Source organism: Canis lupus, chromosome 24 (genome assembly GCF_048164855.1).
Source record: "Canis lupus baileyi chromosome 24, mCanLup2.hap1, whole genome shotgun sequence".
Taxonomy (NCBI): Eukaryota; Metazoa; Chordata; class Mammalia; order Carnivora; family Canidae; genus Canis; species Canis lupus.
In genome coordinates, this window is record NC_132861.1 from 19,999,229 (window position 1) to 20,015,834 (window position 16,606).

Here is a 16,606-nt window from a genome sequence, read left to right on the forward strand (position 1 = left end):
AATGCTAATATAAAAGTATCTAAATGTCATTCTAAATTTAGTAGTTGTATCAAGTAGATATAAAATACTTTATTTAGGTAAATTGGGGCAGTGCTTATATGGGATGCTATTTTGTTTTAAAACTTCAGGAGTGTTTTATTTTTAGAAGTACGTTTTTGATAAGTTTTTGGTGTGGTAAATATTAATGTTTGGTTTTTAATGAGTAAAAGAATAGCCTTTCAGATCTGTTTCAAAATATATATGTGAATTGATACTGAAGAATTTTTACTTTTGTTTGAGTAGGTGGGAATAGCCCTGGATATTTAAACACATGTGCATAATAAACCTCAAAATAAATGTATATTATATGCTAAGGCAATAATTTGATTCATTTATGTTTCTTTATCAGAGCAGTTCCATTGTAGTTACCCAGTATATTATATAAGGAGGCCAAAGCATTAAGGAGATGTAGCCAGAGGCTAAGGATGTAATGCTTCTTCCATGGTAGTGTTTTTGAAATAGTGCAAGAGAAACACTCAGGGAGCTTTTTAAAAATGTGGGTTTTTTCCTGAGGTCTCCAACCTACAAGTTGATTTATTTTGTGATTTCTGGTAGAATCTGATGCATTCTCCATTGATCACATTTTTTGGCTAAATTTAGTAGTTTTCAGTCTTTGCAGCACATCCTTGGAACTTAAAAAGAAAAATGCCAGTAGTTTAATTTACCAAATATTTTTGATACAAATAGGTCTGAGTTGTAGCCATGGAATCTGCATTTTTACGAAGCTTTTCATTCTGCTTATTTTCATTAGAAAAAATAGACCATTAGCCATATGTTGAAATGAGACATAGTTGAAATATTGAAATAAGAATAGTTGAGTTTTTTATGGAACCTGGGGAGTTTGAAGGGAGGACTCCGAGTCAATCAACATGGGAAATAGGTTTCATTACTTAACAACAAAAATAGTACAACATTCTATGTGAATAGTGCTCTGTGGGATTTTGGTGTGGCAACTTTTATATGAGCTTTCAGCCTATATGTGGAGGAGGTATTGTTTCAAATAATGCATTAACTTTTTTTAAAAAAAGTATTTCATCTAGACTGGAGGTTGACAGACTAGGGTAAGCTAGGCCAAGTGTGAACACTGCCTGTTTTTAGAATGGTTTTATTGGAATATAGTTGGGTTTATGTTTTGATTATGGCTGCTTTGTCCGAAAGTGGTATATTGACTAGTCATGACACAACTGTATGAGACTATAATCAAGGCACTCTGGCCTGCAAAGCCTGAAGAATGTACTATCTGGCCTTTTACCAAAAAAGTTTGCTGACCCCTGGTCTAGGTCCAGTCTGAGAGTTGAGAGTAATTATAAAAAGTGACTTATGTTAACCAAACTCAAAGAGTTTGTGAATTAAAATGCAAATTTATTAATTAATATGTTTTTTTCCCAGTGTTTTTATTTTTAGAAGGCTCTATGAACAGAGCACCTTACATCCTAGAATCAAGTTCTCTGAAGAATCCTCATTAGTGCCCTGAAGGCTTATTGATAGTCATGGTCATAAATCAGAGCAAAACTTATTGGAAGAACTAATAAAATATCACTGTCCCATAGCTGATTATCTTAGAGTTTCTATATATTTTCTTAGTAGAGAGATAAAGCATTTTCTTTAACATGTTACCCTCTCTTGATCAGTATTGCCAAATTTAGTCTGTTTAATCAGCCAGTTCTTTATGTCAGCCTTCTTTTCTGCTTCTGGAGTGGGCATTGTTTCTCTTCTCTGATTTAATTATAACCAACTTTCCCTGATGTATGTGCCATGTACAAAAATTCTAGCCAGTAATAAAATTTCATTAATAAGTGTGACAGAGAGAAGTGACCTTAATCATTAATTACTGATGAGCAGATACAAATATATTTTGATTTTAAAATTTTTGAGATTAGAAGTTGCCATTTTGTAGTTTCTACCTGGCCATTACTCCTCTTTCTATAAATTATATTGCTCTAACCAGCGATTTGGTTGTATTGCAGAAGAAGAATATTTTTTGGAAGTCTAGACACCTGAAGCATTCAAACAAAGGCCAATTCACAAGGGATTTTTATAGCATCTTTATCATTTTGTGGAAATAACTGAAAAATTTTTTGCTGTACGGTTTGGTGTCAGATTTAGGTGTGACTTGTTGGACAGCATAGTACCTACTGCTGTTCATAATGGCAGCCCAGTTCCAGTGGTTTGGATGTGAATGATAAAGATCAAAATTGATTACAGTAGTTATGTTAGTGTTAGTAGTGATTTCCCATATAATGCTTCAGTTAGGACCAGATTTTTATTGTTTTCATTTATTTATTTACTTAAAATAATTTAATATTATTGCTCACAATGAGCCATTTTTCTGTATATTGGATTGAGCATAATTGGAACTAAACTTAGACTTTTGTAGTCAAATGAAAACAAATCAATAGATGTTTATGTCTGTAATGTTTACATATACTTTGGAAGTGATCTTCAGGATTTTGACAACTAGGGGTGTATTTGGGTTGAAGAAATGGATTAATTTCAACCAGCTGTGTAAATCTTTGGTTATTTCTTAAAGGATTTTTTAAGGAGTTTTAGTAATATCTAATCATAAGTAGGGGGAAACCTAACAATTTTATTTCAAACTGGGAGAACTGAATATGGGTCCTATTTAAAGTTACTTTTTTTTTTTTTCTCACAGCAGTCAGAAAACAGACTGTCTCACACAAACCAGGATGTATGGTTGTCCTAATCATATGTTACAATTATAAATACGTTTTTTCATTCATATTTAAGTCTTCCAAATGCTTACTGAGTCTCCCTTAAACTCTACACGCACTTTACCAGAGGACACTTTATTGTACTTAATTATTTCTATGTTCTATTAGATGACTAGTATCTTTTTTTTATCTTCCTTCCATTAGGGTTTCAGAGAGGCTTATAATCCAGAAAAATTTCTGTATCTCTTTTCTCCTCCTGGAGAATGTCTGTGTTTACTCAGTGTATTCATAACCTTCTCTGACTACTCAACCTCAGCTGTATCATTTTCAGTATGATTCTTTTTTGTACTTACCACATTGCATCCTAATTATTTTCTGATTTTGTCATCAGCTAATTGAGCTCTCTGAATTTCTTGAGTTTGGAGAGTCTTCTATTTGTCATATTGTAGTTACTTAGACACAGATTGAGAGAATTGAATAGTTGTGTGGTATCCTATTTTTCAAATATCAGTGCCGCTCAGTCGTGTGATTTTCAGTGTTCTTTATGGGTCTCCATACCTTGCTGTTTATTGAATACTAATGCCTCATGTTAAGCATCTGTAGTTTTGAAACATAGGTAATATTAAGATTGACCATTGATACATTTTTGTAGACTTCGTAATGGAATCATATAATAAAGAATAAGTTTTTAAAAATAGTCAAATAACAATTTTTTATGTTTGGTTTTCAGCACGCTAACTTTTCAATATTTGGATCCCACTTGAATATCCCATCAGAGTGTTAGGCTTACGGGAAGATTTAGAGGTTTCTGTTTAGTAAAAAAATTTGGTTACTGTTTTACTGTTTCAGAACAGAGTACTGAGTACCATAGAGGATACAGAAGTGAATCAAGCTCAGGGTCATGTCTGAGAATTTTAGAGAATTGTAAGTACAGAGTACCTATGTAAAATATACAGAGATACAGCTGAAGAGCTTTGAGAGTTTATAGAAAGATTCTTTGCTTGATAGTGTCAAGACTGTATTGAGTAGCCTCAGCACTGTTTTGGAACTTACTTTGCATTTTTTTTTTTAACTGATATGATTGGTTTATTATTCCACTGTGTTGTAGGTATACATCATGTCTTTTCATTTGAAATGGTAAGTTTTTCTAATGTTACTTTATTGAGAATGGTAAGATCTTTTAGCTAATGTTTACCTTTTTTGAGGGGTTGGAGAAGAGGGAAGTCAAGATTGGCAAATAGATGTGTTCAAGTTAAGTATTTAAACACTTTTTGAGATGTCAGATATGTGTGATATAAATAATAAAGACTTTATGTATTAAATTTGAATTGAAAAGATTTTAGGAAGACATAAAAATATAACTTGTTAATTTTGTTTTATGACTTCTTTATGTAATATTTAGAGCCCCCATTAAACAAGAATTGTTCTACAAGGTGATCATATTAAAAAAAAATTTCTTTTAGAAGTTTCCATCTAATATCTTCTGTATTTTGTATTGAGGAAATGAAGTTCTGTAGTATCTCCTGAAATGTCAGAGTATTATATATACCAAACCAGACTACGTAAATGTGAATGTTAATATCTCTGTGTAGTTCTTATCTAACTATTAGTGATAGGGGGTAGGAACTTGGGTTTGTGAGCATGTTCTGATGAAATGCATTTATTTCTGTTTAAAATTTCAAGTAATTGAAAGTATATGGGTAAGTTTGCCTATACTTTGTCTTAGGATATCCTGTAGTAGATTGTACACCACTTTTCAAATCCTGTTTTCTGGTTGTAAATTTACTGTGTTACTCACAAGGTAACTTCTTCATTTGGCCTATTACTGCTTTTTAAAATTCTGCTTTTAAACAACTGATACTCATATCATAGTAGTTTCTCATATAATTGTGTATTTTAAATATTTGAATTTTATTTAGTTACCACTTAGTTTTAAAATTACTATAATTGTACTTGCTGCTTTGAATTATCTACTTACAAAAATATATAATTTGTTAAAACTTCAAAGCTTCTGGCGTACTACTAAGGTTTGTTTACAAAAAGATTCCCCATTAAGTACATACTTAATTCTTTAAACATGGTAACATGTGTGTTTTGTTTGCTTTTTCCACTGCTTTCTTCTGTTGATGGGGCCAGTTTGGAATTGCTTCTTGTTCGGGTTATATTTGTCCTTTTGTTTCATCTTTCACACCATGGTCTGGCAAGTCATGAAAGTTGTTTTGACTTTGATAGGGAAATGTACTGGTTAAGAGGTTACGGGTGAAGAAATGCAAACCAATTACCAGTAATAATATGAGCTTTGATAGATAACTATTAAAAACCTGTATTTGTGCTGTCGTTGATACCATCATGACAGATTTAAGAGTTTAGGATAAAATAACTAAATCTGTAGACTAAATATTCCTAATCATTTTCAGTTTTTAAAAGCATCTCTTCAGGATTTTTCCATGACAATTGAAAAATGGTGATGATAATGATAATTTTGAAAATGTCCCTTGGGTGTATGATTAAAAATACTCTCAGCTGAATATGAATTTGTCTCTTGAATAGATGGTATTATAAATACTTAGATTTAATTAATCTTCAGTTAGAAAACCACCTTATTTATTAAGAAGCAGCAATTTCGGAATTTGATAGTGACACCAGAATAATCTTTTTAAAGGTACCCAGAACAGGCTTCAAAAATATATTGAGTGAATCTAGATTGAGAGGTATGTCTTGAGGTTCATGAATACAGTGAGCTAAGGTATATTTGTTGTTTCCTCTATTCTGAATTGAAATTTAACAAGTAGAACAAATTTTTATTATTTCATGACTAAAATTTGTAGTATAAATTTGTATATATAATTGATTATTCAAAAAGAAACATTAAAAATTTTTAATAAACTATTTTTTAGAGTAGTTTTAGAGTCATAGCAAAATTGAGCTGGAGAGAGATTTCCCATATACCTCCTTCCCCCAACATTCAGACTCCTTCACTATATGACACATCCTTATCACCCAAAGACAATAGTTTATGTTAGGGTTCACTCTTGGTATTGGATATTCCATGGACTTTGACAGATGTATAATGACATGTACCATCCTTATATAGATAGTTTCACTGCCCTAAAAATCCTCTGTCCTCTGCCTGTTCATCCCTCTCTCCTTCCTAATCCTGAGCAACCACTGGTGCTCTTAACTGTCTTTATAGTTTTCTCTTTTCCAGAATGTCATGTAGTTGGAATCCTATAACATGTAGCCTTTCATATTGACTTTTTGGCAATAAGCATTTTAAAGTTACCCTGTGTCTTTTCATGGCTTGATAGCTCGTTTATTTTTAGTGCTAAGTAATGTTTCATTGTCTGGATGTACCACAATTTGTTTATCCATTCACATACTGGAGGACATCTTGGTTGTTTCCAAGTTTTGGCAAATATGAATAAAGCTGCTATAAACATCCATGTGCAGGTTTTTGTGTGGTCCTAAGTTCAACTCCTTTGTGTAAATGCCAAGGAGTATATAGTTGCTGGGTTGTATGAATGTAAAGAGTATCTTTAGTTTTGTAAGAAACTGTTAAAATTGTCTTCCAGAGTGATTATTTCATTTATAATTTATATCAGTAATAAGCGAGAATTTTTATTTCTCTACATCCTTGTCAGCACTGCGTGTTATAAGTGTTTAGGATTTTGGCCATTCTAATTGGTGTGTTGTGGTATCTCATTGTTGTGTTAATTTGCAATTCCCTAATGATACATGGTGTAAAATTTCATTTTGACAGTCATAAAACCGAGTAGCGTTTTCTCAGTATTCATGGGTGCAGGTGTCATGGAATGCATGTATTCAAATTGAGGGTAAAAACCATCATAGATTGTATTTATTGAAATACTATCTTAGGTTGCTTAAAACACCCCCCTCCTTACAACCTCCCCCCACACCCACAGTCTAGTAGTGAGTAGTATGTTTTGGAAATTATTGTTTTTGATTATTTGAAGTAAAAACATTAAGTCTTCCAGGCATTCTCTGTTCATTATATTTGAAAGTTTGCATGCTATTATTTATATCAGTGGGAAAATGTCTTCTTTCCCTTTTTAGTTTAAAGTTACTTCATTTTTATTAGGAAAAGATTACTTAGTTGATATGTATCCTTCCGTATTGTAACACTTTTTAAGTGAGTGAATAATTTCTTGGCAGGGAGGCCTATTTATTTAAAAAAATCTTTTTATACCTATTTTCTTAATATTTCATGTAATTGATTTTTTTGGCCATTTTTTACTTCTAGATATGTTGTTTGTTAGTATTTCAGCTGCTGATAGTTTAATTTCTTGAAAGTTTGACTAGCTATCTAATAATCTTAATATTCTTTTATGTAAAATTCCTAGTACTATAGATAATTTATTTTAGGAATATTTAATGATAAAACGGTTGAATCTTGTCACTTCCCAGAACTAAAGACATTTCTCTAGAATTTTATTTTCTTTAGTAGATTTAAATGTTCTGTGTCAGTATTTTTACATCAGGAATTTTAGCATTTTCTTTAGTAAGACATTGAGCCTAAATGATAACATGGTGATCCCTTGACAATCCCTTTGAGGCTTCTTCAGAAATGATGTGAAAGATCTTTACAAAGTAAAGAATAATGATCGTGGTCATTAAGACTGCATTCATTCAGACAAGGATTTAGATTAACTAGTGTTTGATGAATATATCTTTATTATTGATTACAAAATGTTTGAGTTGATAATTTTAAATCATTATGTAGTTCACGGTTTTCTAAATCTCAGGCATTCGTATTATACCTTATTTTAGCCTTATCTTTGTACCGTGTTAATCCTTTAAATTTGGTTATCTTTAAAAAAAGAAACTTTAGTATCTTTAAATTTATAGGTTGATATCTTGAGTATGAAGGATTAAAGGGAAAAGATCCTATTCTACATAAAATAACATTAGGTTTTGCACTGATTTAGTTCCTTTACATTAGTGCAAATTTTCTACTTATATTTTCATGAACGAATACGGACTAGAACAAAAAAAGTGATTCTTAAACTTTTTGGTTTTGAAATTTTTTTACACTAGTCAAAATTTTTGAAGACCCATAAGAGCTTTTGTTTAGGTTATGTCATTGTTTACCATATTAGAAAATAAAAGAAAAACTTGAAAGAAGATGAGTTGTAGTGGGAAGAGTGGCCTTATTTTACATTTTTGCAGGTCTCTTTTATGTTCTACTTTAGTGGTAAGAGTGGTAATGTTTTATTGTTTTGTAAATTAGTTTAATGTTTGGCTTTATAGAAAATGGCTGGCTTCTCATTTTTGCCTTTGCATTCCATCTCTTTGCAGAATGCTTTTTTGGTTTAAGTGCATGAAGAAAATCTGGCTTCACTTAGATAAGTAATTGGTAAATGGAGATGAGTATATTTTAACCTTTTTAGATAATTGTGGATGTTTTTGTTTAATACTGCGGTAAAACTTGGACAAGCAGTGGTTTTCATTGCATTACAATTCATTGAGCTGCCTTTTAACTTCAAATGGATTTTTTACCCATGTGTAATTTTATGACATTAGAAAAATACTGCTCCATTGAGTTATGCACATCTTTCAAATTTTAATGCACTTTATTATTACATAAAATTAAAAACAAATCTTTCCAAAAATTTTTTTTAATATTTTATTTATTCATAGAGAGAGAGAGAGAGAGAGAGAGAGGCAGAGACATAGGCAGAGGGAGGAGCAGGCTCCATGCAGGGACCCAGACATGGGATTGATCCTGGGTCTCCAGGATCACACCCTGGACTGAAGGCGGCACTAAACCACTGAGCCACCTGGGCTGCCCAAATCTTTCAAATTTTAATGCACTTTATTATTACATAAAATTAAAAACAAATCATCTTTCTTAGTATCAACCACTTTCTTGTCAGAAAGCGTCTCCCAATGCTATCCCAAAGTAGAATGTTCCTGTGATACCTTTTGTAAGCCAGAATGTCATATACAATGAAAAAGCAATTACCATTAATATTTGGATGAAAAATATTTTGGGAGTTTCCAGACCCAAAAGATAACCTCTTTAGGCTTCTCTGATACCTTTGGACACATCTTGCTAACTGATGCACAGAATAAGTCCAGATTTAAAGCACAGATGTTTACATGTAATTCAAAGTTCTGGCAGCTTGATGCAGAGTTGCCAAGTATAGTTCCCAGGGAAGGGCATGGTGGTAGTACTCTGGCTGCTCTAGGTTTGTGGTACCTCTAAAATTGCTTGCTTGAAACCACACAACTTTATATTCATTTTTTGCTTTTTTTCAAAATCCGCTTTGGATGTTTTTTGGTTAGCAAAAACAGGTACTACAAATGTAGGTATTTCATAAAAGCTAAGTGGCATACTGCATACTTTTTTGAAGAACAAGGGATACTTGTACACAAGCCAGTCACTAATCATAGTTTGTAAGATGCCATCCTGCTCAGTTTGCAGCCGGTTCATAAGGATGGTTTTTCTTGAAGAACCACCGTATTTCAGAATGCAGCAGAAGTGCTTTATGTGAATATCCTGTTTTGTTGCATAGATTGTTAAAAAGACATGTAGCGATTCAATGAAAATAACTGCTTCCTCTACGTAGTCATCTACATATTCCAGTTGAAATGTTAAAACTGCAGTAGTTTGGGCAGACAACCTCTCTACTGTCCTGCCTGCTGTTCCCTCCTCCCTCCCTCCCTCCCTCCCTCCCTCCCTCCCTCCCTCCCTCCCTCCCTTCCTTCCTTCCTTCCTTCCTTCTTCTTCTACTTCCTCCTCCTCTTTTTTTTTTTTTTTAAGATTTTATTTATTTAGTCATGAGAGAGAGAGGCAGAGACACAGGCAGAGGGAGAAGCAGGCTCCATGCAGGGAGCCCAATGTGGGACTCAATCCTGGGACTCCAGGATCACGCCCTGAGCCAATGGCACGTGCTAAATGACTGAGCTACCCAGAGTTCCCCTCTCTTTTATCTTCTTAAAAAAACACCCAGAAAACCAAAACTGCAGTTGTTATGTGAAGAATATGATAGTTACTAGTAAAAGTAAAAAAAGGCTAGTTACTAGTTTTGAATTGTGCTAAAATACCTAGATTTTTGCTCCATTTTCTTGTGCACCATCTCTACAAATGTTGATAGTCTGAAAAGCCCACTTAGATCATAGTTTTATAATGGTGTCCTAATGTTTAGTAAGACATGAGACAGTTTTAAATTTGTGTATTTCTTGGAAGGGTCTTGAAGACCGTACTCCATCAAGCACACTCTGAGATCTGTTTTAACGGGATGCTGCTTTGATATGTGTTTTTAGAAATCAGTCATACTTTGCTTGGTTTTTTGGTCAGCTCTAAGTTCAAGGATACTTCAGCGACGAGCTCAGGAATACATATTTATAATTCTTTTAATGGAAAGGTACAGCTTCTTATGAATATAGTAAGAATAATTTAAAACATTGCCTTTTGTTAGGCTTTGTTGGAATCCTTGAAAAAATTAGGGTGCTTTGTGAAGGTAGCAACTTTATGAACTCTGTTTTGGCAGAATTTTATAGGTCATTTCGGCCTTGAGTAAGTTATTTAACAGTGCTGTACCTCAGTTTTATGATCTCTAAAATAGGGTAACAGTAAACCTACTTTATAGGGTTGCTATGAAGAGTTAATTAATTAAACCAAGTTTTAATCATAGCTTTATTATCTTATCACAGTGTAGTCATTTGAGATTTTATATATGTGGAAGTTGTTTCATGTCAAACCACAACTCTAATTTTTGGTAAGGTAATAAAGCATTAAAATTTATATTCCAAAAATAACATGTATATTATATACCAGTTGTAGTTTCAAATATTAGAATTCATAGAAGTGAGGGTCTTGTGTATTGCTTTTTGGGTAGGTACACAGTTAATGGTGAACTTCCAAGTGTTTGTCCTTACTGATATTTGATAAATCAAGTTACAATGAGAAGTAGTCTTAATTTTCATTGCTAACACTACCCTTAAATGTAATCTCTGATCCTTGCATTTTACTAGAAGTATGTAGCAGTGTATTTTTAGAAAATAACGGTAATCTTAGGACATGACTAGGAAGTTGAAAACTTCTTTTGCTCCTTCTAAAGTAGTTAAAAAATGATATATCTAATAAAGCCATGTCTTTTTCTTCATGTGTGAAGCTGTACAAAATAGTACTCAGTAATTTTCTTTAAGGAAACATCAATAGTACTAAATAAATTGAGTGTATATTTAGTGAAAAATGTTGTATTTTATCCATAGGTATTTTAGCATAGTGATAGCTGCATTAGCATGGATTTTGTTAGATATTCTGATTATCTCATTTAAAGAAAGGTATTTGGAACTGGAAAACCAGGTTTTTTTTTTTTTTTTAAGATTTTTTATTTTTAAGTAATCTCTATATACATTGTGGGGTTTGAACTCACAACCTGAGATCAAGAATCACATGCTCTTCTGACTGACCAAGCCCCTGGAACCAGGTTCTAGTAGAGCATCAGAAAAAGAATGATACGGCCACTGTTGAAAAGTTGACTTAAAAAAACAAGAATCTTGGGGCGCCTGGCTGGCTCAGTCCTTAGAGCATATGACTCTTGATCTTGGGCTCATGAGTTAGAGCCCCATGTTGGGTGTTAGAGATTACTTAATAAATATTTTTTTTTTAATTTTTATTTATTTATGATAGTCACAGAGAGAGAGAGAGGGGCAGAGACATAGGCAGAGGGAGAAGCAGGCTCCATGCACTGGGAGCCCGATGTGGGATTCGATCCTGGGTCTCCAGAATCGCGCCCTGGGCCAAAGGCAGGCGCCAAACCGCTGCGCCACCCAGGGATCCCAGATTACTTAATAAATAAATAAAAGCTTTTAAAAATTCATAAATGTCTTTGGTATATTAATCTCTTCAGAAATCTCAATGAACAAAATGGAATAATAGAATAATTCAGGTATGATTTTTTTTTAAAAAGTACTGAACTTTGTGAATAATAAAGCTAAACGTGATTTTGGAAAGTGAGATACAGTACGATGAAATTATAAGTACATAATACAAAAGTTGTCTATCTCATTGGTCCCACCACTGAATCATAGGCATCCAGTTAGGATGTCAGAATATATAAGGAGGATTTGAAAATTGAAGTCTCAGACAGTAAGACTATCATAATTACCCTGTTAGTGGTTAGATACTGCATTCCTCATCTTTCATGGTTAAGGAAAATACAAAAGTAAAAATAAAAATTAAACCTTTGTTCCCAAAAGATGTCATGATCAAAAAATCCATGTATTTGTGGTGTTGAAATGGAATAACAAGTATCTGCTATAAATAATACCTGGAAGATTTTGGATATGCCAAAGCAGTCTACATTTTATCTGGTTTTGGGTGATGAGGAAATGACAACTTGGCTTGATTTATTGATGATAGTGCTAAGTGTGATCATAACATAGTATTTTCCAAATGACTTCATCAGAAATGCGTTCTGTGAAATAAATAGTCTAGCTATTCTGCTAGTCACTAGTACCGAATCACTAGCCAAACATTTTATTAGAAGAGACAAATTTAGTTTTAGGAAAGTTAAAAAAAAATAGCTTTGAGAAATATTTGGGATTTACTTTTTCTAAATAATGTGACAAACATTTCTTCATGATGTTATGATGTAAGTGATGTTATTATGTAAGTGACGTTTCTTTAACCATAGCTTCATTAAAGGTTACATTTTAAGACCTGTCCATTATGTTAGGTACAGGCCGTTCATAGCTGCTTAGTGGCTTTTATCTACCATAGGCTTTTCTTTCCTTTATTTCTAGCTTTTATAGGTGATTTTCACTAGTATTTTGTATTGCTAAGTGGAATTTTAAGCACATTTTAATAAAATTGTTTTAAGGGGAAAATTTTGCTTTAAGATTTCGACATTGCTACTTTTGTCTCCGTGTGTTTTATTATTGCTGCATTTAACACACTGGTCTGATAATGGAAAAGATCATTAAATAAGAGTACAAATTTGAATTACAGTATGTTGAGTAATTTCATCTAGAGATTTCATTGAAGTTAATTTTATATAACTGTAAAAAATGAGTTTTTAGAAGTAGTTGAATTTTACGGAAATTTATGTTTGTTATTTGCATGACCTTTTATATCACAGTTAACCTCAAGAGCATTTTGTTTCAGAACTTGCTGACTGTGTAATAACACTTCTATTTAGATTTCCAAGTAAAACCCTTGTTCAAATAAATGAAGCAGTGTTACGTTGAATTTTTAATAATTGTGCGTTGTGGAGACTTTCATGGCATATCTTTAGGTCTTGGGTGAAACAGTGCTCAACTATTGGAATAAAAATGAAAAGGTGTATTAACAAGGAGAATTGTCTATCACTTTATTTTTAGCTTAGTGCCCCACAGGTGTTTGTGTTGGATGTTTGAATACATTTGAATATAAAAAGGGTAATTGTCATTTTTGTTTTAAGACTTTAGTGTCATGGGAAGAAAATATAATTGGTCCTCGTGGTTATTAATACTATATTTTTCTTTTTTGGGGGGAATCTAGGCATGTGTCTGATCTTATTGAAATAAAAACATTAAAAACATTCTGCAGTAGATTTTGTGTAATCTGACACATTAATAATCTAGTAGTATAAACGGAGTGCTCTAAGCACTGTGATACATATCAGACCTGGGAGACTGAAGTTTCTTTTCAGTGTTTGTATTAAGTAAGTGATGTCGGAAAATTTGAATTTCTTTTAATGGAAAGTGATGTCCCAATTTATTCTTTTCTTTTTGATTTTAGATGGGAAATGTAAAGTCATAAGATCGATAGGTTGACTGTGACAACTATGCTTACTTACAGAGAGAACAGGAAATGAGAATGGGTGATATGGGTCCCCGTGGAGCAATAAACATGGGAGGTAGGGATTTGAAGCAAAAGCCTTCTGTAACTTGTAATTCTTTGGGGAATTGTACATGCTGTTTGTGGTATCTACATATCAGTAACAAACAAAAATTTGGAACCAACATTTGTAATGGTGAAATCTCTTATATTTATTAAGTTGAAAAAAATACAAGTGTATTAAAAATAACATGTCTAGGAAGAATTTTGTTTCATTGAAGGCTAAAAGGTATATCATGTTTTAATAGAGTTAATGAAAGAAACCTGTAACCAGGTTTTGATATAACTTGAAACTTATTCAGTCAGTCATTGCATGGTGTGATGCAGCTATGTTGTAGCATTTTCAAAAAATCAAATTTCATGCTTTCAGATTGGCTCTTTACCTTAGAAATTTGGTAGTTTCTGAGTTTGCAGTGGTTTTAAAGTTCTTGAGAGTAGTTTTAAAATTTCTATTGGTAAGGTAACTGTTTGTGTAAGTGGAATTACTTTTATTCATTATACTGAATGTTTAGCTTATTTTGCCCTAACCTACCATATTGTGCACTGAAGCGCACTGTTTGGAGGCATCTTTGACATGTCAAGGAAATGAGATATCTTCTACATTTAGGCTAATGCATATCTTTAGAGTTGATGTAAAGGTTTTAAGAAAGTGCTTACTTTAGCTTCTCTACTGTTGAGGGAAAGAGTAAATTTGAAATGTTACACACTTAAAAATTAGGTAAACTTTTCAAGTATTTTTTATACATTCATTTCATATTGTCCCACAGAGGCTGTCACAAAATTAAAATCTTCACATAACTCAAAATGTACATAGTGTTGGAAAGATTACATTACTGGGGCATTCTAATATGCATAAATATGGATTGTACTTAGGGTATATAGTGTATGGAATAAAAAAATCTTAAAGCATCTAGTATGTGGAATGAACATTTTCTGCGATCAACCCCCCCATTTCTCATGCTTTTTTTTTTTTTTCCCCTCTTTCCAATCAGATCATCTAAAATTGTTATTGCTGTTTATTTGGTCATTTTTCTCATTATCAGTAAGAAGTTACTGAGCATCTCTGGTATATAATGGAAGCATGATACATGATCCTTACCTATAAAGATCTTAGTTGTCAAGTTAGTTACAATGGATACATGAATTAATTAGCGAACAAAAAATACATAAGATTTATAGCCACAGTTCTAAGAAATACATAACTTCTAGAGGCACAGTTGAATATGCAGTCATGTATAAGTAGTTCAATTTTATGTCTTTCCAAAGTAAATTGTAGAATGGTGTATGATATCCACGTGGTTTTAAGGGTTGTAAGTGTGAGGTTATGGATTGTAGGTACTTTGAAATGCCATTGTAATTATTAGATTGTCATAAACATCAGAAACAAATGAAGTGTTTCTGATGTTGCAGAGATCTTGAAAACATTCTGTTTTGGTTAGCAACTTTATCAGAAGCAAATGGAGAGTATACTTTTAGATACCTTATTTAGTTAGGAATTTAAGAGAATTAAAATTTCTTGTGGCATTTTACCTCACCAGAGAACCATATTACAATTGACAACTTCCTCAACTCCCCTTCAGTCCAGTCCATTTAATTTTCTCCTATATACATTTTATTCAGTCTGACTTTGTTAATGGTTTATTGGAGTTATGAATCATTATCATGTAGTTGAATATTGCTGTTCAGTCAGTAAATTGTCATGTCCTATCAAGTTACACTGATAGACTGTGGCAGTAGTTTTTCTGATGTATCACCAGTGTATCTACCAAGCAAAACATAGATTTTAAAACTACTTTTCAGGGGACCAGATAATTTACATTTCTTAGATATTTAAGTTTAGTTTAATTATAATTATGTGATAGAAAACTTTATTACTAGAAATAAGACTAATTACTGATAGTTGGAAATGTTTATTTTTTATTTTATTATTCCCATAGTTATATAGGTATATTTGAATCTTACAAGTTAAATGTAACAATTGTTTTATTAAAAAAGAAGAAAAACCTAATCCTTGATCTGTTCTTTTTAGGGAAAGTTAAGATTACTTATAGATAGTGTCTTCATTCTTTCTCATTTCCATGTGGGACATGTCGTGGAATTCTAGTAAAGATTTTTATTTATAGCTATGCTAAGGGAATAGAAATATTCTTGGATAGTTAAAATGTTAAAATTTTCAGCAAGAACATTTTGGGATTAAGGAAATAATTTCTTCCCATGATGTGGCTAGGTTCTTGAGAAAGAGTGGTAGTCTTACTGCTAGGGACTGGTCGGGGGGGTGGTGAGACTTTCTCAACTCTCACCTGCTTCCTGGGCTCAGTCATATGTAGAGTTCAGCTGCATTAGATACTGTGTAGGGTTCTAGATTGTCATTTTCTGTTGTTATGTGTTTTGAGAAATTGAGTTCTGAGTCATAAAATTGACCTATAGAATGAAATACTAGAAGAAAATTCTTAAGTTAGAGCTAGGCTTTGTTACAGATTTTTAATGCAAAAAAGTATGAATATTTTAAAAATAAATTCAAAGAAAACTGAAAAATGTTGTGGTTGAATCCATTATAAATATAGTATTTCAGCTCAAATACTATTGCAATGAACATGAGGCCAGGTGGATATCTTTTTGATGGAAAAATATGAAGTATATCTGATTGTCTCCATTTCCAGAATTTTATTAGCATGTCAAAAAATTCAAATAGCTTTATTAATATTTTATCTATTTGCTTTTAAAAAATAAGCTTCATCATGACAAGCCTTTTCAGTTTTTTTGCTTATATTGCCTCTTTCTACATAAAGTTAAAAAATAGTACCTCCTGTACTTCTGGGGTTATGTTCAGTAACTTATATTAAAGTCAAGAGTTTAGTTTTAATGAACTTTTTATATATATTTATAGTTTCCTAAGTGCTAATCCTTTCCTGTTAATTGAAGCTGGTATAGTTACCATTGTATGAGAGTAGTTGGTTAAAAAGCAGGCTATAGCAAGTAATAATCATTTTTAAAAAAACTTTAAAGTTTTGACAGTCTCAAATATCCTAAAATAATTGGTAGTTGT

At 32.3% G+C, this 16,606-nt stretch overlaps 2 protein-coding genes across 19 annotated transcripts in view; both read left to right on the forward strand.

Annotated features, from left to right (window-relative positions):
* Positions 1-16,606, forward strand: part of LOC140615859 (zinc finger MYM-type protein 5-like) — a 179,739-nt gene that overhangs the window by 120,804 nt on the left and 42,329 nt on the right. The window lies entirely within an intron of this gene.
* The window catches only part of PSPC1 (paraspeckle component 1), a 106,217-nt gene that overhangs the window by 53,172 nt on the left and 36,439 nt on the right, over positions 1-16,606 (forward strand). For 3 of the 16 annotated variants that reach the window (XM_072795902.1, XM_072795903.1, XM_072795905.1), the window contains exon 7: positions 3,820-3,848. The exons of 10 other annotated variants lie outside the window; for them this stretch is intronic. In XM_072795902.1, coding sequence (XP_072652003.1) covers positions 3,820-3,848 — 29 coding nt within the window. Of the gene's footprint in view, positions 1-3,819; positions 3,849-8,027; positions 11,919-13,521; positions 13,580-16,606 lie in introns of those variants that run through there. 3 more of the 16 variants (XM_072795895.1, XM_072795894.1, XM_072795907.1) reach the window with 2 other exon arrangements.